Source organism: Salmo salar, chromosome ssa13, assembly GCF_905237065.1.
Source record: "Salmo salar chromosome ssa13, Ssal_v3.1, whole genome shotgun sequence".
NCBI lineage: Eukaryota > Metazoa > Chordata > Actinopteri > Salmoniformes > Salmonidae > Salmo > Salmo salar.
In genome coordinates this window covers 27,880,112-27,901,329 of record NC_059454.1, presented here as the reverse complement: position 1 = coordinate 27,901,329, position 21,218 = coordinate 27,880,112, and the positions used below count along the sequence as shown (strand labels likewise).

The 21,218-nt window shown below is 46.7% G+C and overlaps 1 protein-coding gene across 5 annotated transcripts in view; it reads right to left on the bottom strand.

Annotated features, from left to right (window-relative positions):
* LOC106566796 (protein SOGA1) overlaps positions 1–21,218 on the bottom strand; it is a 68,567-nt gene that overhangs the window by 19,579 nt on the left and 27,770 nt on the right. For 4 of the 5 annotated variants that reach the window (XM_014135196.2, XM_014135198.2, XM_014135199.2 and 1 more), the window contains exons 4-5: positions 4,080–4,142; positions 73–1,419 (exon numbers count right to left, since the gene is read on the bottom strand). In XM_014135196.2, coding sequence (XP_013990671.2) covers positions 73–1,419; positions 4,080–4,142 — 1,410 coding nt within the window. The remainder of the gene's footprint in view (positions 1–72; positions 1,420–4,079; positions 4,143–21,218) is intronic. The other variant, XM_014135197.2, reaches the window with a different exon arrangement.

The following is a 21,218-nucleotide window of genomic DNA, read 5'->3' as shown; positions in this document are numbered from 1 at the left end:
TGAAAGAAAAGGAAAGAAACATAATCAATAATAAATGAGTGGTGGGAAGAGGAGGAGGGTGTTCATTCTTACCTTCTGCCCTGCAGTGATCTCACCCGCCTGGTCGTCTGGAGGGCAGGGGTGTGAGGCAGAGTGCGCATCCACCACGGAGTCTCCAGCTTCGGACAGTAGAGGCAGGGGGGATGCCCCCTCCACCTGCTCCCTCCCAGGAGGGCCACTGCCAAGGCTCTCCACTCGCTTCACAAAGGCCTGGAGCTGGGTGTGCAGCGCTCGCAGCCTGCCCGTCAGAGCATCCACCAGGGGCAGGTCCTGGAGCTCCGAGGGTTGGGACTGCTGGCTCTTCTCTGGGACACAGGGCTCTGCAGTCTCCCCGGAGGAGTTGGAGGAGATCTTGCGGTAGAGGGAGAGGGAGGGGTAGTTGGAATCGGAAGCGGTCAGCAGCTGGATGGCTGTAGAGATGAGGCGGGCCTGGTCCCTCATTGCCAGCAGGGCCTCATGGTCCTTCAGCCCCAGGGGGACGTTACCGTGCAGGTGAATGGGAACCCCCGTGGACGTATTCTTCTCCGTCTCCTCCAGGGGCTTGTTCTCCCCTCCGATGGGGCCTTCCCGGCACGCTTGGCTGGGGAGGCACTCGGCCGAGTCCCCTGCCTCAGCGTCGGTCTCCAGGGCGGGCCTAGAAGAGCTGTGGTAGGAGGCCAGGTCGCAGCGCTGAAGGTTGGACAGCAACACACGGTTCTCGTACTGGAGCTTCTTCACTTTGCCGCTCAGCTCCCCGATCTGGAGCCTGGCGGCCTGCAGCAGCTCCTCATGGGGGGCCTCGGTGCTGATGAGAGCTCCCCCACCATGACCGTCCTCCAGGAGAGAGATGGACGAGGAGTCATCCTGGTTTGGCTCCAACGTCAGCGGCAGCTCCGACTTGTAGCGGTTGATCTCATTCATCAGCAGCTTGTTCTGCTCCTCCATCTCCAGCAGCGAGCGCCGTAGCAGCTCCGCTTCCTCCTCCACAAACTGCAGGTGCCTCTGGAGCTCCATCACGTTATCCAGACCTCCTCCTCCAGGGCCTCCCATGCCTCCCACCCCCAGCCCTGGAGGCAGTTCCTGGCCCTTCATGTCGTCCATCTCGGCCCGTAGGCCACGGTTCTCCACCTCCAGTTCCACGATGCGCCGGCTCAGCAGGTTGGCTTCCTCTTCCACCAGCTTCAGGTGAACTCTAACCTCGGCCTCGCGGGTGTGGGGTGAGTCGTTGACCTCCTCCACGGTGAGTGACGCGTCCACATCGCCGTAGACCGAGCGGTACTTGGCCAGCTCCTCCTGCATGGCCTCGCTGTCCTTGGCCATCTTGGTCAGCTTCTTGCACATGAGCACGGACTCCTCCTTGGCAAAATGGAGCTGGCACTTGAGGTCAGCGTTGTCCTCCTGCTGACCCCAGAGAGGCAGAGAGACAGGCTGTTAGGAACACTGACAACACACTGACTCACTCACACACATAATGACAATATATCCTCTCACATATCACAGAGAGAGAGACCGAGAGAGAAAGATTGTGAGGCCAAAATTACAAATAAAAAAAACCTAATTGTGTGGGAGTTTCTTTCTGGCTTGAACTCATCTGACATCCTCATATTAACCCCTTCAAATATTTAGAGCAATGCAAAGCTATGGATTCTTTGGGGGCAAAGTGGGATAGGTTGATGCAACACTGGGGAGTCATGCATACTATATTACAGTGTAATGTGTGCTAGCTGGGGCATTGAGGTACATTGGTGTATTTATAAAAGACATAAGCCATTTTGAATATTAAACACCCACTATTATTTAACCAACTGACTCAAAATGGTGAAGGCCCACTAAATAATGTGTTGTGTACTTTATTGGTGATGGGGCTATTTCCCAGAACATCAAACACAGTCTGGAGAGGGTTTACAACATTTACGGTATGTCACAGTAGCACTCCAATAATATGATATTAAGCATTAACCTCATGCCCACAGAAATGGAGGAAGAGAGAGCGAGAGACAGAGCGAGACAGAGCGAACACTGGGCACTATGGAACACAAATTTTTTACTATCTCATTCTGGAATATAGGTCTGCCTTTGGATTAAAGAGCAGGAACCAAGACTTCATCAAATAAATTAGCATCCTACAAGAAACATGGTATAGAGGAGATGGACCCGCTGGTTGCCCTCTAAGTTACAGTGAGCTGTTAGTCCCATCCACCAAACTACCAGGTGTGAAACAAGAAAAAAGACTCAGGGGGTAAGCTAATTTGGTATAGAGAACACCTAACCCACTCTATCAAATTAATCAAAACAGGAACATTTTAGATTTGGCTAGAAATAAATAAGGAAATAATCTCAATAGAGGAAAATATACTCCTGTATTCTACCTAAGGTGCCTTCGGAAAGTATTCAGACCCCTTGACTTTTTCCACATTTAGTTAGGTTACAGCCTTATTCTAAAATTGATTAAATTGTTTCTGTTCCTCATCAATCTACACACAATACCCCATAATGACAAAGCAAAAACACATTTTTAGCCATGTTTGCTAATTTATGAAAAACAAAAAACTGAAATAACACATTTACATAAGTATTCAGACCCTTTACTCAGTACATCGTTGAAGCACCTTTGGCAGCGATTACAGCCTCGAGTCTCCTTGGGTATGATGCTACAAGCTTGGCACACCTGTACTTGGGGAGTTTCTCCCATTCTTCTCTGCAGATCCTCTCAAGCTCTGTCAGGTTGAATGGGGAGCGTTGCTGTACAGCTATTTTCAGGTCTCTCCAGAGATGTTCGATCGGGTTCAAGTCCGGGCTCTGGTTGGGCCACTCAAGGACATTCAGAGACGTGTCCCGAAGCCACTCCTGCATTGTCTTGGCTGTGTGCTTAGGGTCAATGTCCTGTTGGAAGGTGAACCTTTGCCCAGTCTGAGGTCCTGAGCACTCAGACTGGGTGCTCAAGGAGGAACTCTGGAGCTCTGTCAGAGTGACCATCGGGTTCTTGGTCACCTCCCTGACCAAGACCCTTTTCCCCCGATTGCTCAGTTTGGTTGGGCTGCCAGCTCTAAGAAGAGTCTTGGTGGTTCCACATTTCTTTAACTTAAGAATGATGGAGGTCACAGTGTTCATAGGGACCTTCAATGCTGCAGACATTTTTTGGTACCCTTCCCCAGATCTGTGCCTCGACACAATCCTGTCTCAGATCGCTACGGACAATTCCTTCGACATCATGGCTTAGGTTTTGCTCTGAGATGCACTGTCAACTGTGGGACCTTATATAGACAGGTGTGTGCCTTTCTAAATCATGTCTAATCAATTGAATTTACCACAGGTGGACTCCAATCAAATTGTAGATACATCTCAAGGATGATCAATGGAAACAGGATGCACCAATTTCGAGTCTCATAGCAAAGGGTCTGAATACTTATGTAAATAAGGTATTCATGTTTTTGTTTTTTTATAAATTTACCCCAAAAAAATCTCATTATGGGGTATTGTGTGTAGATTGATGATTAAAACAATATATTTTTACGATAAGGCTGTAACGTAACAACATTTGTAAAAAGGGAAGGGGTCTGAATACATTCCGAATGCACTGTATTTTCCCTTTCATACTTCTTTTAAAACTTTTGTGTGTAATGATTCATGTTCATTTTTGATTGTTCATTTCCCTTGTTTATTTCCCATTTGTTTATGGTCTATTTCACTTGCTTTGGCAATGTAAACATATGTTTCCCTTTGAATTGAGAGAGAGAGGAATGTGCACAGTCTGAGCTGGTTATGTCAAACTAGTAATACTGTATGTTGTGCTGTCTGTGAATCATCTCCCCCATCAACTGCCTCCCCAACTCCCACTATGGACTAAATTGTGAAAGCGAGAACAATCAGTGTAACTGTAATACTTTAGTACTGACTTTGGGTTCAATAGCTGAGGTAAGAATCAGAGGTGAGTGTCTGGCGACAAAATGCTGCAGCTGCAGTCTGTTTCTTTGGTTGATTCGTTTGCAAATCTATATGAGATTTTCCCTTTGACTGTTCAATGTAGAAAGAAATCGAAGGTCTTTGTTGGTCTAAGTTACCTGGACAGATGGCTTCTTCTCTGGCTTGTTGTTTGGCCGAGCGCCTCTCTTCTTCAGAGAGTTCTGGAAATAGAGAGAAACACATAAAATTGACAATAATTAGTGTCAATCAATCAATTAAATTATATTTCCATAGCCCTTTCAATAACAACGTTTGTCATAAAGTGCTTTTACAGTAACCCAACCTAATGTTAGGCCCTAGACCCCCAAAGAGCTAGCACCAGCACATTGGCCAAGGTGTTATACAACATAATAATACTACCCCCCCCCCACCCCACCCCACCCCACCCCCTCGGGCCTGCCCTTTCACCCAGTTTATCAACACCATGGAGATGTTTATCCCCACAGTGACACCAATAGGGGTGTGGAGCTACAGTTGACTGCATTTGTACTATGTAAACAGAGAGTATAAGATAAAGAGGGGGAGAGGGAGAGAAAAAAGAAAGAGGGAGATGAGGGAGAGGGAAGGAGGATAGGGAGAGAAAGGGGGAAGGAGAGAGAGAGGAGTGTGAGAGACAAGGGAAAGGATAGAGAGAGAACGAGAGAGAGGAGAGAGAAAGATGAAAGAGTTGAAGAGAAAGAGAGGGAGAGGGCGGGATAGAGGAGAGAGAGAACGCGAGAGAGGGAAGGATAGAGAGAAAAAATATGTGTAAACTGAGAGGAGACAATAAAGAGAACATGAGCACTGTTGCTAATGACAGCCAGCCCCTCCCCCTGGTCACCTGGGCTTCAGTACACTGAGTTAGATCCTAATAGATCCTCATTCCTACCAGAGTCCTGAGAGATCACACACACAACACGCACGCAGACAGACGAGCTGCAGAACAGGCTTATCTCAAGCTTATCTCGCTAAGGCGTTTCCATGGAAACTGACTACTTTCTCCGCACTGAGCTGACTGGTGAAAAAAGCAGGGATATCCAGTCCACTCTGCTGTGTCTTATTCAATCAAGCTGAAAACATACAAGACCCTGCTACCACAGGACAGTATATAGCCTTTATATATAGACACACACACACACACACACACACACACACACACACACACACACACACACACACACACACACACACACACACACACACACACACACAATCCAGAACCAATTCGCCCAGTGGAAAAAGCCATCTGGAGAGCAGCGTAACTAGACTGGATTTAAAGTGGTGCTGGTACAGCATAAAGAGCAGCATCCAGTCCAATCTCAGCCCCCATTTTGTGTTTGCTGACAGTGTCACACAGTTTAGCTGAGAACCTTTTTAATGGTGCTAAACTTCACTGTGGAATCAATGGTGTGGAGAGATAATGGAACTATTGATCTGGACACATATCGACCAACTTTGGGACACTTTTCCGTTTTGTTTCGACCATTGGTTTCATCAGGCCAGCTGTAACAGTCTCGCCATGACAAGTGACCGGGATGTAGAGGTGTCACTGTGACAGGCAAGTCAACACTATTCTAAAACAGAGCTAAACCACAATACCTATTCATCATCTATAAATCCCCTTTATGATACATCTCATAGATTTTTTTTCTGTCCCCTAAACCTATTTTGTTATCTGTATCAAATATCAATAACTTTCACACTTCCCCCTCATCCTCTCCTCCTCCCCTCCCACACTAAATCTCTCCCAGTGTGTCCCAAATGGCACCCAATTCCCCATGTTTCGCCCTATGGGCCCTGGTCAAAAGTAGTGCAATTTATAGGGGACAGGGTGGCATTTGGGACACTGCCCTGCTCTGCGATCTCACGTCCCGAAAAGAACCAGACAAAATTCCACCCACTCTGCCAAGTTGATGTAATCGTCCGGCTCTCTCTGTACAACAGCTACGTGTCATCCAGAACACAAGGTCACTCACACAAACAATGCAGTAAAACACTGAGAGAATACTGGGACAACGTTAGGGAGATGAGCTTTGAAATTAGGTTTCTGTATGTAAAATGGTGCCACCCTAGGCCTGCCTGTCTCATGCCTTTACACACTCATACACAGTGTACAGTTAAAGACACACACACACACACACACACACGCACAGAGATGCACACACGCACACGCACAGAGATGTACGCACGCACGCATGCACACACGCACACACACACAATGTACGCATGCACACACACCCTATCGTCAGCAAAAGAAGCATTGAAAAGCATGTGCCTGTGTTATCTGATGCCATGGTCCTGTGGGTGCATGTCAACAGGTTGTAACTCTAGATGTGTGGGCTGGGTAACCTGAGGCCTGGAGGGGGTATGTGGGTCAAATAATCCCTGGCTGGATGTCTCTCTCCTGGGAGAGGGAGGTAGAGATGTGTGGACCTGGCCATCATGCCGACACACGTATGCCTACTACAGCTCTGCTAGGTTCGGCTTGGCTTGGTTTGGCCCTATAGTGTAACTCAGCCATAAGTCATCTTCCCTCGACCTGACTGGACTTAGGAAATAATGCCTGGTGCACAGGAAATAACTGAGACGTTGTCATGCCTTTGTCATGGATGAGGAACCATGCCGGCATCCTTTCTTACACAACCTCTCAGTCCACAGCTGGGAAAGACATACTTGTGTAATGGGGCTCAACAATGATTGTTAAGAATGGACATCATCTCAACATTCCCGTGGGTTTGCTGGACTTGGTGGATATCTCATGGGTTTGTTATGGATCTGTGTGTGCGGAGCGGTTAACCTTTTACTGCAGTGGGCTAAATCAGGGTCACATCAGAGTGTTTCTTGGTAGTCTTAAGCAAATCTACTTTGAAACAAAAGTATACACCTCACACACATGGTTATGGGCTTAAAGAAAAAAATATATATTTTCACATTTGAGTCATTTATCAGAGGCTCTTAACCAGAGCGACTTACAGGAGCAATTAGGGTGAAGTGCCTTGCTCAAGGGCACATCAACTGATTTTTCTAGTTGGCTCAGGGATTGGAACCAGCGACTTTCACCATCGACTCAACTAAGTGACAAGACACAGCAGCACAGTATTCCAATTTCTCCTTCCTTTGTTTCTGTGTCTGCCGTATCTAAACCGTTACAGGGTGTGAGACGAGGGAGTAAGAAAGGAGGGAGAAAAACCCAGGGAGAGAGGGGAGTGGAGAATGGGAGGGAGGTAAGGAGGAGTGGGAGAGAGTGAGAGAGAGTGGGGGATAGCGTTATGCTGGCTAGTTTAGAAAGGAGAGTAATAGTGTACCGGAGACCTTGGCATGCCTAGATAGATGAGGGGTCATGACCCTGGCGTGACCAGAGGAAAAATAGTCCCACACGCCCACTGATGAATCCGTCAGGCACTAAAACAATGGATCGCTCCGCCAGCCCAAAGCACAATCACAGAGGGGAACTACAACCAACACAGCATCACAAAATATGGCTTTATCATATTTCAATCAAATTCAATAAAACAGAAGCATGAAACAGACAAAGTAATAAAAGTGTAATGACATTAGAAATATGAATATCCAATCAGTAGGGTTATTAAAAACCAGTCGATGACATTCTTGCTGTAAGAATGGTGTTATTGCAGTAGCAGACGAGGCGAGTTCTAAATTCAATCTGCATTCTATCTGCATTGCAGAAAGAGAAGTGAGTAGAATAGTCTATTTGCATGACACTACCCAGACTGCAGTATGCAGAGCTGCAGGTGTGATATGATGTGAGTGGAGTTGACAACACCAGACAATACACACCCCCACTCTGTTTGCTTTTGGTCTTATCCACAGAACAATCAATAGTGTTCGGCTCAACCCAAGTTTGAGATCCAGCTGGTGAGATATTTGTCTCTTTGTTACCAAACTCACTGCTGCTCACTTTCAGCCATCGTGTGAAGGCTGTCAGAAAGAAGGCTGTTGATTGGTCTAACCCTGTGTGTCCACTGGTCGACTATGTTTCATCCATTTCAAGCAGAGCAGACGTAGAGTAATGTTTGAAATGTGTGTGTGTGTGGGTTTCTGTCTGTTGGTGTGTCAGTCTGTGTGTGGTGAGTGAAGGGCAACAATGAGTTGAGGAGAGAGAGAGGGGGGAGGGAGGGAAGGAAGGAGGGAGGAGGGGTCTCTAGACGTCCTCTAAAGCATGTCAGCACAGCACAATCCAGGGGAACAGACATCATGAACACTAGCCACCAGTCCCCTTTCTGTCTCAATCCCTCCTCTCCTCTCTTCAGGCTTCTATTGTCCCTGTACTGCACTCACAATGGTCCCAAACCCCAACCCTGCATTCACCCAGTCCCAGTGATGAAATGTAACCCCTGACTCTAAGAAAGGACCTCTGCAGGAGTAGAGAGAGAAAGAGAGAAGAGAGAGAGTGGGGGAGATTAAGCCAATCTGCATAGGAATGGAGAGTAAGAGTGAGAGATGGAAGGGGGGAGGGAGACAGGATACATATTTCATTTCCTAAACTACAGCGAGTCTTCGTTACAGAGATGGGGGGGATGGATGTGTCATCCATTATCCCACTGCCGCAGACCATCATGAGTTCCCATGACAAATGCTTGTGCACTCCCTCGTTGAGTTTCTGACAGTGGTGGCCAACGAAACAAATTGGTGAAAGGGGGAGGGTGGAATAGAGGTAGCCTCGCAAAGGATGTGAATCAGTCTGGTATTTACGAGAGGAAAGGAAGGGGTGGAAAAAAAAACGGAGGACAGGAAATGAAGACCCTTGAAATCCATTTTGACACGAGACAGCTTCGCTCTTCAAAAACCAACGGAAATAACGACAAACACAATACCAAACCCCTCCTGCCCTCTCTTTCAGTTCCTGACGCGTCTATACATACAATTGGAAATGTGATGATTTGCATACGGATTACTCAGAGACGTTAACATGAACACATGTTGTTACACACACTATTTTTTTCCAATGGTGTATTTACCAAAACATACAGTACAGTAATACACATAGGCCTGAGAGATACACTATATACTATTACACAGATTGTCACGACTTCCGCCGAAGTCGGTCCCTCTCCTTGTTCGGGCGGTGTTCGGCGGTCGACGTTACCGACCTTCTAGCCATCACTGATCCATTTTTCATTGGCTTTGTCTTGTCTTCCTTCACAACTGGTTCCAATCCCATCAATTACATGTTGTGTATTTAACCCTCTGTTTCCCCTCATGTCCTTGTTGGAGATTGTTTTATTGTATGTAATTGTGCTAGTATGTGTTGGTGTGCCCACCTCTTTAAGGAATACCTAGGATAGGATAAAGTAATCCTTCTAACCCCCCCCCCCCTTAAAAGATTTAAATGCACTATTGTAAAGTGGTTGTTCCACTGGATATCATAAGGTGAATGCACCATTTTGTAAGTCGCTCTGGATAAGAGCGTCTGCTAAATGACTTAAATGTAAATGTAAATGTGTGCAACGGGTTTTGTACACACTTTGTTATTTTTATATATTTTGGTTTTTGGAGTTTGGTCAGCACTTATTAAACGACTCCGTTTATACCAAGTTCGTTCTCCTGCACCTGACTTCCCTGCCACCAACACGCACCCATTACACAGATGGAGAAAAATCTGTTCTGAATATCCAGAAAAGCCAAAGGATTTGAAGCAGTCTTTCACCTGCCCTTCACTTCATCCCCCCAGCTCACAGTGCCTCAGTCCTTCATCCCCCCAGCTCCCCATGCTTCAACTCTTCATTCCCCCAGCTCCCCGTGCCTCATTCCTTCATCCTCCCAGCTCCCCATGCTTCAACCCTTCATCCACCCAGCTACCCATGCTTCAACCCTTCATCCCCCCAGCTCCCCATGCTTCAACCCTTCATCCCCCCAGCTCCCCATGCTTCAACCCTTCATCCCCCCAGCTCCCCATGCTTCAACCCTTCATCCACCCAGCTTCACGTGCTTCAATTCTTCACCCCCCAGCTTGCCATGCTTCAACCCTTCATCCCCCCAGCTCCCCATGCTTCAACCCTTCATCCCCCCAGCTCCCCATGCTTCAACCCTTCAACCTACCCAGCTTCACGTGCTTCAATCCTTCATTCCTCCAGCTTCCCGTGCATCCCCAGCACCCGTGCTTCAATCCTTCATCACCCAGCTCCCCGTGCCTCAACCCTTCATCCCCCAGCTTCCCGTGCTTCAACCCTTCAACCTTCCCAGCTTCACGTGCTTCAACCCTTCATTCCTCCAGCTTCCCGTGCCTCAACCCTTAATCCCCCAGCACCCCGTGCTTCAACCCTTCATACCCAGCTTCCCGTGCCTCAACCCTTCATCACCCAGCTTCCCGTGCCTCAATCCTTCATCACCCAGCTTCCCGTGCTTCAAACCTTCATCCCCCCAGCTCCCCGTGCCTCACCCCTTCATGCCCAAGCTCCCCATGCCTCAAACCTTCATCCCCCAGCACCCCATGCCTCAACTCTTCATCCACCCCAGCTCCCCATGCCTCACCCCTTCATCCACTCCAGCGCCCCATGCCTCAAGCCTTCATGTCTCAAGCCTTCATCCCCCCAGCACCCCATGGCTCAACCCTTCATCCACCCCAGCTCCCCATGCCTCAAACCATCCCCCAAGCTCTCCATGCCTCACCCCTTCATCCACCCAGCTCTCCATGCCTCATCCCTTCATCCACCCAGCTCTCCATGCCTCACCCCTTCATCCACCAAGCTCCCCATGCCTCAAAACCTCCATCCACCCAGCTCCCCATGCCTCAAAACCTCCATCCACCCAGCTCCCCATGCCTCAAAACCTCCATCCACCCAGCTCCCCATGCCTCAAAACCTCCATCCACCCAGCTCCCCAGCTCCCCAGCTCCCCATACCTCAAAACCTCCATCCACCCAGCTCCCCATGCCTCAAACCTTCATCTATATAACACCTCTTACTCTACATTTCCATTGTCTGAGTAACACAAAGCTGATTGTCCAGAACCTGAAAGCCTGGCCATCCCTGCTGCAGGCAGCTCTCCCGCCCCCTCCTTCTCTTCCCTGTCCTCTCTCTCCCTTCTCCCTCACTTGAGGACACCTGAGCTGATAGCAACTGTTACCATGGCATCACAGAGAGAGCCCATATGTTAATGAGAAAACACACACACACACACACACACACACACACACACACACACACACACACACACACACACACAATCCCCAGCATTGAGACAACCCTACAGCTCTTCCCCAACCATCTGTCCAAGGGTATGTAACAGAGGGTGTCCCAAACACACACAGACCCTGTTACAACCCTAAAAATAGTCCCCCATCTTTGACAACAGAGCCCCATCGCCCCTCCGTATCCCTCCCTCTCCCCCCCCACAGCACCCACATAGAGCATCAGTGACACCTCCCAGAATATGCCTCTGTGATAGGGGTGACGGAGGGAGAGGAGCAGTGACTGGACTTATTTGTAATTAGCGCTGTGAAACAGTGTTATAATCGTGCCCTGAGCGGGGGAGTTCTTTCTGAGCTTGAGGGAACACAACATATTGTCTGGCCCTATCTATTTAGATTACGAGTCGACTCCAGAGTTGACTTCGGAGAGTGAAGAGGACAACAATAGAGGTCATTTCCAGGTCGTGATAGAATGACGTTGGACAGTGGAGGTGATGTATTTTGTTCTCTTGTTTTGACCTAGTCACGGTAACAATTATGCTATAAAAAATAGCCCATTATAATCCATGCACATGGAATAAAGTTTGAATAAAAGAAAGGGATGAAATCAAGATGTTATCCCTCCATCCGACCACCCTTTAGATGAGTGTCATTGTTTAAACAGCCACACAAATACTAGGATAAAACCTGCTGAGCTCCTGACGTTCACCCTTTCATCTCTCCCTTTAATGTGCTGAAACCAGCATCACTTCTAGGTTAAGTCCCAAATGGCACCCTATTCCCTATGGTGCCATTTGGGACAAACCCCTAGAATGGACTTGTCCTGCCTAGACTGCTCTCACTGCCATTTAACTACCATCACTGGCCCAAATGTCAGGGATTTGACTGTTTGTCTACTGAAATTAAACATCACACAAATCTCTCTGAAATCTCTTTTCATCAAACACCTTCCCGGAGACATGACTTGTGTAACCCAGGCGATCTCCCCTTTCTGACAGGACATCAGTGTTGGAACGTACGTACATACCCCACCAGAAGCCATGGATTACAGGCAACATCCGCACTGAGCTTAAGGCTAGAGCTGCCGCATTAAGGAGCGGCACTCTAACCTGGAAGTTTATAAGAAGGGCTTGCAAACCATTAGACTACAAAGGGAAGCACAGCCGAGAGCTGCCCAGTGACACGAGCCTACCAGATGAGCTAAACTATTTATATGCTTGTTTCAAGGCAAATAACACTGAAACATGCACGAGAGCACCAGCTGTTCCGGAAGAGCTGTTCCGGAAGACTGTGTGATCACGCTCTCCGCAGCCGATGTGAGTAAGACCTTTAAACAGGTCAACATTTACCAGGCCGCGGGGCCAGACGGATTACCAGGACGTGTACTGCGAGCATGCGTTGACCAACTGGCAAGTGTCTTCACTGACATTTTCAACCTCTCCCTGTCCGAGTCTGTAATACCAACATGTTTTAAGCAGACCACCATAGTGCCTGTGCCCAAAAACACTAAGGTAACCTGCCTAAATGACTACCGACCCGTAGCACTCATGTCCGTAGCCATGAAGCGATTTGAAAGGCTGGTCAGGGCTCACATCAACACCATTATCCCAGAAACCCTAGATCCACTCCATTTTGCATACCACCCCAACAGATCCACAGATGATGCAATCTCTATTGCACTCCCCACTGCCCTTTCCCACCTGGACAAAAGGAACACCTATGTGAGAATGCTATTCATTGACTACAGCTCAGCGTTCAACACCATAGCGCCCTAAAAGCTCATCAATAAGCTAAGGACCCTGGGACTAAACACCTCCCTCTGCAACTGGATCCTGGACTTCCTGACGGGCCACCCCCAGGTGGTAAGGGTAGGCAACAACACATCTGCCACGCTGATCCTCAACACAGGGGCCCCTCAGGGGTGCATGCTCAGTCCCCTCCTGTACTCCCTGTTCACTCACGACTGTACGGCCAGGCACGACTCCAACACCATCATTAAGTTTGCCAATGACGCAACAGTTGTAGGCCTGATCACCGACAATGACGAGACAGCCTATAGGGAGTGTGGTGTGGTGCCAGGACAACAACCTCTCCCTCAACGTGACCAAGACAAAGGAGATGATTGTGGACTACAGGATAAAGAGGACAGAGCACGCCCCCCATTCTCATCGACGGGGCTGCAGTGGAGCAGGTTGAGAGCTTCAAGTTCCTTGGTGTCCACCAACAAACTAACATGGTCAAAGCACACCAAGACAGTCGTGAAAATGGCACGACAAAACCTATTCCCCTCAGGAGACTGAAAAGATTTGGCATGGGTCCTCAGATCCTCAAAAGGTTCTACAGCTGCACCATTGAGAGCATCCTGACAGGTTGCAAGCCTGGTATGGCAACTGCTCGGCCTCCAACTGCAAGGCACTACAGACGGAAGTGCGAACGGCCTATGTACATCACTGGGGCCAAGCTTCCTGCCATCTAGGACCTCTATAAGAGGCGGTGTCAGAGGAAGGCCCTAAAAATTGTCAAAGACTCCAACCACCCTGGTCATAGACTGTTTTCTCTGCTACCGCACGGCAAGCGGTACCGGAGCGCCAAGTCCAGGTCCAAGAGGCTTCTAAACAGCTTCTACCTCCAAGCCATAAGACTCATGAACATCTAATCAAATGGCTACCCAGACTATTTGCATTGCCCCCTCCCCCTCTTTTACACCACTGCTACTCTCTGTTGTTATCATCTATGCATAGTCACTTTAATAACTCTACCTACATGTACATATTACCACAACTAACCGGTACCCCCGCACATTGACTCTGTACCAGTACCCCCCTGTATATAGTCTCGCTATTGTTATTTTACTGCTGCTCTTTAATTACTTGTTACTTTTATTTCTTATTCTTATCCGTATTTGTTTTTAAACCGCATTGTTGGTTATGAGCTCGTAAGTAAGCATTTCACTGTAAGGTCTACACCTGTTGTGTTCGGCGCATGTGACTAATAAATGATTCGATTTTGATTTGAATAGGAAATTGATTAAACATAATTAACGCAATCATGTCCTTCAGGGCACATTTCTGGCAGAAGAGCGAGAGACATTGACAGAGACACAGATATACACAGTAACAAAATAAAAGAAAACAAAGCCATCTGCATGTGCTCCTACAAAGACACAACAGGCCCAGCTGCAGTAAACACATGGTTAATTACACATAGGTGTGGGCCAATCATACTTAACCACCACAACATCATTACGCTAACCAAAATGGCCTCCACTGAGACAATACAGACTCTGTCCTGCTGATGGAACTATGGGGAAACAGAAATCTGATACCCTTGTGAATATGCATGGGGAGCAAGAAAACAAGAAATATGTTTGTGAGGCCTGACATTACACAGTTATGACACATAATTCTGGCAGCAGAGAAGTCAAAAAGGAAAATGTCATCCATTCCTATGCCACTCAGCTCAGAGAAGATTATACATTTTATTCAGAGGCAGATACTGGGAGGTGTGGAGTCTCTCTCTCTCTCGCTCTCTGAGAGATAATCAAATAAGGCCTTAAGAGTCAAATCCGAACTGGGAGATCAGTTTGACCCAGTTACCAGCAGATTCTCCCTCCCTCTCTCTCCCTTCCTTCTTTCCTCCCCACCTAGCACATCACCTGCTTTGTGATGTGTGTTTAACAGGGCTCTCCATCCAGTCCCTGTCTACGTTTACTTTCTATTAAGAATGACTGAGGACTAGAGGCAGGAGGAGACAAGACCAACAAAGTATATATCCCAACTGCCGCATAACAAATACTGTCTCCCTCTCTTCTCTTCTCCTTTTCTCTCCACTCTTCCTCTTTTCTTTCCTTTCTTCTCCTCTCCTCCATTCTCCACTCTCTTCAATGGAATTCAATCAAGGCGAAGGTGCCTCTTTCTCCCCCTCTCGTTAGGAGAATCTGGAGCACCTGACATTTACATTTACATTTAAGTCATTTAGCAGACGCTCTTATCCAGAGCGACTTACAAATTGGTGGATTCACCTTATGATATCCAGTGGAACAACCACTTTACAATAGTGCATCTAAATCTTTAGGGGGGGGCTCATTAAGCCGTAAGTCAGCTGGTTGCTAATGGAGACAGAGGCTCAGCCGATGGAGAGGGGCGTGAAGGTTCCCTGCATTCCTCCCATAGCTCACCTCATATCTTTATTAAGCCCGGCACAACAACAGTGGCGACAGGGCCTTCTCCCAGTTCTGTCCAGACTGAAGAAAGATGCAAATAGCAAATGGAATGGATTCAGTTTGAAACTGTAAGAGATGTGTGATTGTATCTCGGGGCTTTTTGTGTTGAGTGGGCAGGTGCACACTTCACAAATAAAGACACCCATGCAGCACTCAACATCACATGCACACACACACACACACATATACACACAAACTTACGCACACACACTCATGCATGCAGGCACATGCACACACAGATCCGCACCCCTCCTTCCCTCACACACACACACACACACACACACACACACACACACACACACACACACACACACACACACACACACACACACACACACACACACACACACACACACACACACACATACATGCGTGCACACACATACACTCACACCAATCATCCTCTTTTGACTAAACCCCTCACACCCTCAGCACAGAGGGGCTGCCAGCCAATTTATTTTCCTTTCTGCCACAAAATGAGTTTGGAGAGCTCTCCATGCCCCGGAGCTCAACTAACAAGCTCCCGTGAGTCCCGAGAGAGACAAGCACTGAACGCTACGCTGCTCTTATCAAATCACGGATAGCAGATAGGAGTATATACATTTATATACACCACGTCCTGTGTGACAGCTAGTCAGCCTTCTATGTGCTCTCATAACCAAGCAGGACCAAGTGGGAGCACTGAGGCTGAAACCTCACAGGCCATCAGCCCATCCAGAGCTGTGGTGGTGGTAGTTGAGGGGATTTGTGCCGGTCAATGGAGAGATAAAGAGAGGGATGAGATGAATATCCAGCTGGTATGGCAGACAGGGTGCTAAATACATCCAACAGCCACAGCCACACTTCAGAAGACAGATCCAGGAGAAGACAGGATGTCCAATAAAAAAAACACATTTTGACCAATGGGTAAAATAATATTTTAAAGGAAAACTTCACCGGTCACGCTGGCATAAATGGTTGGGAGACAGGCACAAGAATGCGTAATAGGGGGTTGTATTTCCCAAATTACAGTGTGCCATGTAAAGGCACGGGGACGAAGACCAAACAAACACATATACAAAATACAGGGTAGAAACCCAAACAAAAGAGCGAGGAGTGCCTTGAATAAATACACAATCGCACAATGATTATCACACGGGACGAGACCCGTAATCATCTGCACAATGTACGTGGCACGAAAGCCAAAACACAGCACAGGAACTCACACGACCAACGGACACTGGAACAATAATCGTCAGGACAATGGTGAACAAAGGGCACACTTATACAATTACTAATCAATGGGAATAGGGACCAGGTGTGCGTAAGGACAGTTCCGGACGGATCTGTGACATCACCATATTCATATTCATCTCCAGCACCACCCCAACATCAACATATGTGAAAAAGGTACGTTTCTACACTACCGTTAAAAAGTTTATTTGTCCATTAAAATAACATCAAATTGATCAGAAATACAGTGTAGACATGGTTAATGTTGTAAATGACTATTGTAGCTGGAAACGGCTGATTCTTTTATGGAATATCTACATAGGCGTACAGAGGCCCATTATCAGCAACCATCACTCCTGTGTTCCAATCAAATTAAATCAAATGTATTAGTCACATACACATGGTTAGCAGATGTTAATGTGAGTGTAGCAAAATGCTTGTGCTTCTAGTTCCGACTATGCAGTAATAGAAATGGCATGTTCCAAGTTTATCATTTTAAATGGCTAATTAGCTTTTTCTTTGGAAGTCTGCCTAGAAGGCCAACATCCCGGAGTCGCCTCTTCACTGTTGACGTTGAGACTGGTGTTTTGCGGGTACTATTTAATGAAGCTGCCAGTTGACGACTTGTGAGGCGTATGTTTCTCCAACTAGACACTCTAATGTACTTGTCCTCTTGCCCAGTTGTGCACCGGGGCCTCCCACTCCTCTTTCTTTTCTGGTAAGAGCCAGTCTGCGCTGTCAATTGAAATAAATTCATTATGCCCTAATCTATGGATTTCACATGACTGGGCAGTGGCGCAGTCATGGGTAGCCCTAGGAGGGCATAGGCCCATCTACTTGGGAGCCAGGCCCACCCACTGGGGAGCCAGGCCCAGCCAATCAGAATTAGTTTTTCCCCACAAAAGGGCTTTATTACAGACAAAAGAATACTTTTCAGTCTCATGAGCTGTCCGGGTGGCTAGTCTCAGATGATTCAGCAGGTGAAGAAGCCGGATGTGGAGGTCCTGAGTTGGTGTGGTTACAAGTGGTTGTAAGGCAGGTTGGAGGCGGCTTATGGTAGAGAAATGAACATTCAATTCTCTGGCAACAGCTCTGATGGACATTCCTGCAGTCAACATGCCAATAGCTTGCTCCCTCAAAATGTAGATATCTGTAGCATTGTGTTGTGTGCCAAAACTGCACATTTAAGAATGGCATTTTATTGTACCCAGCACAAGGTGCACCTGTGTAATGATCATGCTGTTTAATCAGATTCTTGGTATGCCACACCTGTCATGTGGATGGATTATCTTGGTAGGGGAGAAATGCTCACTAACAGAGATGTAAACAAATTTGTGCACAATAATTTAGAGAAGTAAGTTTTTTGTGTGATTGGAACATTTCTGGGATATTTTATTCCAGCACATGAAACATGGGACCAACACTTTACATGTTGCGTTTATAGTTTTGTTCAGTAAAATGTTGCTTTTTGTGACCAGCGGAAACAACTTTGAAGACGACCACCATTACATGTAAAATCCTCAAAAGTTCCTGTGAGAAAGCGGCACCGCTCTGTCAACAGAGCTCAGTGATTAATATCGGATATAAGTTTACAAGATCCGACTTTCTTGATATAACGTTAATGATAAGTTAGAGAAAGACCCCACTGAACAATTCAGAACATGAATAATCATATTTGTCTTGGTAAAATGTATGTAGTGATGCTTTGTCCAGTCCTATATAGCATTACTGATCATCTCACGAGCCATGTATATTTTTTATAAAGTTTGTATGAAGTTTATTTGGACAGGGACAAATACGTACACCAATGTACAACAAAAACATACCTCTCAGAAGTGAGAACTGTTGCATTTGCACCAGATTTTAGCTTACAGCTAATTTACATCTACGGTCCCAGAATGAACATCAAGAGGCGTGTAATGAATGTCAAGAGAGACTACATTACTACAATGTGCACTGTGCTAAATACAGATGAGTCCCCCTCTCAACATAGCAGACACAGAATGTTATGGTGTTTTAATTGCAGTCTTACTATGCTGCTGTTAGCAGTGCCAGGCATAGTAATCGATATGTAGGTGATAATTGATGAGTGCTTCATTTTACTGTGCTCATCCAGGGTCTTCTCTCTGATACTACTGTCTGCAGCTGCCTGGAAGTTAACTGATAATTAAAGAGGAGAAAGATGAGAGAAAAGTGTGTCACAGCACGGGGTGCTGAGCTCTAGGAGAGACGATAAGGGGATGGGTGTGTACAGCATATCACGCCACTGCAGCATGCTACTGCTTGCGTGCACACACACACATACACTCATGCACGCAGACACACACACAAGTATGCGCACACACACAGACAAGCATGTGCATGGACATAAACACAAACAAGTATGTGCACGCACACGCACAAGCGCACACACACACACACACACACACAGAGAGAGTGAGAGAAGCCTGCCCAGTTAAGCCACTGCATATTCTAAGCAGAGAGAAGATGATATAACAAGGACCCAAGCAGCAACCCAGGACATGTGCTAAGTTGACCAAACCCTCAGACCACGTTGCAAAGGTTAATGGTCTATACAAGGTGTAGGAGGAGAACATTTGATGATCTCACCATGTCCTCTAAAACCACATCAAATCTGGAGGAGATACACTTCACAAATTTTATGCCTGGGGGATCATTTTGTGTCTTCCTCCTCCTTCTCCCTCTCCCCCTCCTCTCCTCTCCCCCTCCCTCTCCTTATCTCTCTCTCTCTCAGGTCAGTGTACAGAGCACTAGTAATGGTACCTCCCAAAAGAGGGACCAATGAAGATGCAATTTTCCTTTTCCAATTGAGCAATCAATCTCACTTCTCATTCGCTCCACTCAGCCTCATTACTAGGGCTGGGAATTGCCAGGGAACTCACGATACAATATTATCATGGTGAAATCCCTGAGAGGTTTCCTGAGTTATGAAGGACGCCTGTATCTTTGTAATTTCTGGGTGTATTGATACACCATTCAAAGTGTAATTATTAACTTCTACATGCTCAAAGGGATATAAAATGTCAGCTTTTTTTCTACCAATAGGTGCCCTTCTTTGCGAGGCATTGGAAAACTTCCCTGGTCTTTGTGGTTAAATCTGTGTTTGAAATTCACTGCTCAACTGAGGGACCTTACAGATAATTGTATGTGTGGGGTACAGGGATGGGTTAGTCATTCAAAAATCACCTTGACTTGGAAGAATTCTAGTGCTGGATAGTCATAGCCAGCTAGCTAACATAGAATCCCTCTCTGTTTGAGCTAGCTGCATTTGCTAGGTAAGTGAAAGTGAAAAAATACAACAAAATATAGCTAGCTCTCTCTCTCTCTCTCTCTCTTGCTTCTCCTTAATTTTTAAATACATGAATTTGTTCAAAACTGTTCAACTATTGTCTTTCTCTTTCTTTGAGTCAACTACTCACATTTTATGCACTGCAGTGCTAGCTTGCTGTAGTTTATGCTTTCAGATTCATTCATTCTCTGAGCCTTTGATTGCAGTTCATGCTGCAAGAGCACTGATAAGTTGGAGGACATCCTCCGGAAGTTGTCATAATTACTGTGTAAGTCTATGGAAGGGAGTGAGAACCATAAGCCTCCTAGGTTTTGTATGGAAGTCAATGTACCCAGACGAGGACGGAAACTAGCCTTCCTCCGGTTACACCATTGTGCTACCCTACAGAGTGCTGTTGATGCTACTGCAGACCTTCATTGCAAAAAAGTGTGTTTTAATAAATTATTTGGTGACGTGAATATATTTAGTATAGTTTTATCTAGAAAGGACAACTTTTTTAATGTTTCACAAATTTTTTTAAAATGAAATTCACTGAGGAGGATGGTTCTCCCCTTCCTCCTCTGAGGAGCATCCACTGTTTAAAACAGTTACAGTTTAATGGCTGTGAAAGGAGTAAACTGAGGATGGATCGACAACATTGGAAACTCAGCAAAAAAAAGAAACATCCCTTTTTCAGGACCCTGTCTTTCAAAGATAATTCGTAAAAATACAAATAACTTCACAGATCTTCATTGTAAAGGATTTAAACACTGTTTCCCATGCTTGTTCAATGAACCATAAACAATTAATGAACATGCACCTGTGGAACGGTCATTAAGACACTAACAGCTTACAGACGGTAGGCAATTAAGGTCACAGTTATGAAAACTTAGGACACTAAAGAGGCCTTTGTTCTGACTCTGAAAAACACCAAAAGAAAGATGCCCAGGGTCCCTGCTCATCTGAGTGAATGTGCCTTAGGCATGCTGCAAGGAGGCATGAGGACTGCAGATGTGGCCAGGGCAATAAATTGCAATGTCCGTACCGTGAGACGCCTAAGACAGCGTTACAGGGAGACAGGACAGACAGCTGGTTGTCCTCGCAGTGGCAGTGTAACAATGTAACAGTGTAACAACACCTGCACATGATTGGTACATCCAAACATCACAGCTGCGGGACAGGTACAGGATGGCAACAACAACTGCCCGAGTTACACCAGGAACGCACAATCCCTCCATCAGTGCTCAGACTGTCCGCAATAGGCTGAGAGAGGCTGGACTGAGGGCTTCTAGGCATGTTGTAAGGCAGGTCCTCACCAGACATTACTGGCAACAACGTCGCCTATGAGCACAAACCCACTGTCGCTAGACCAGACAGGACCGGCA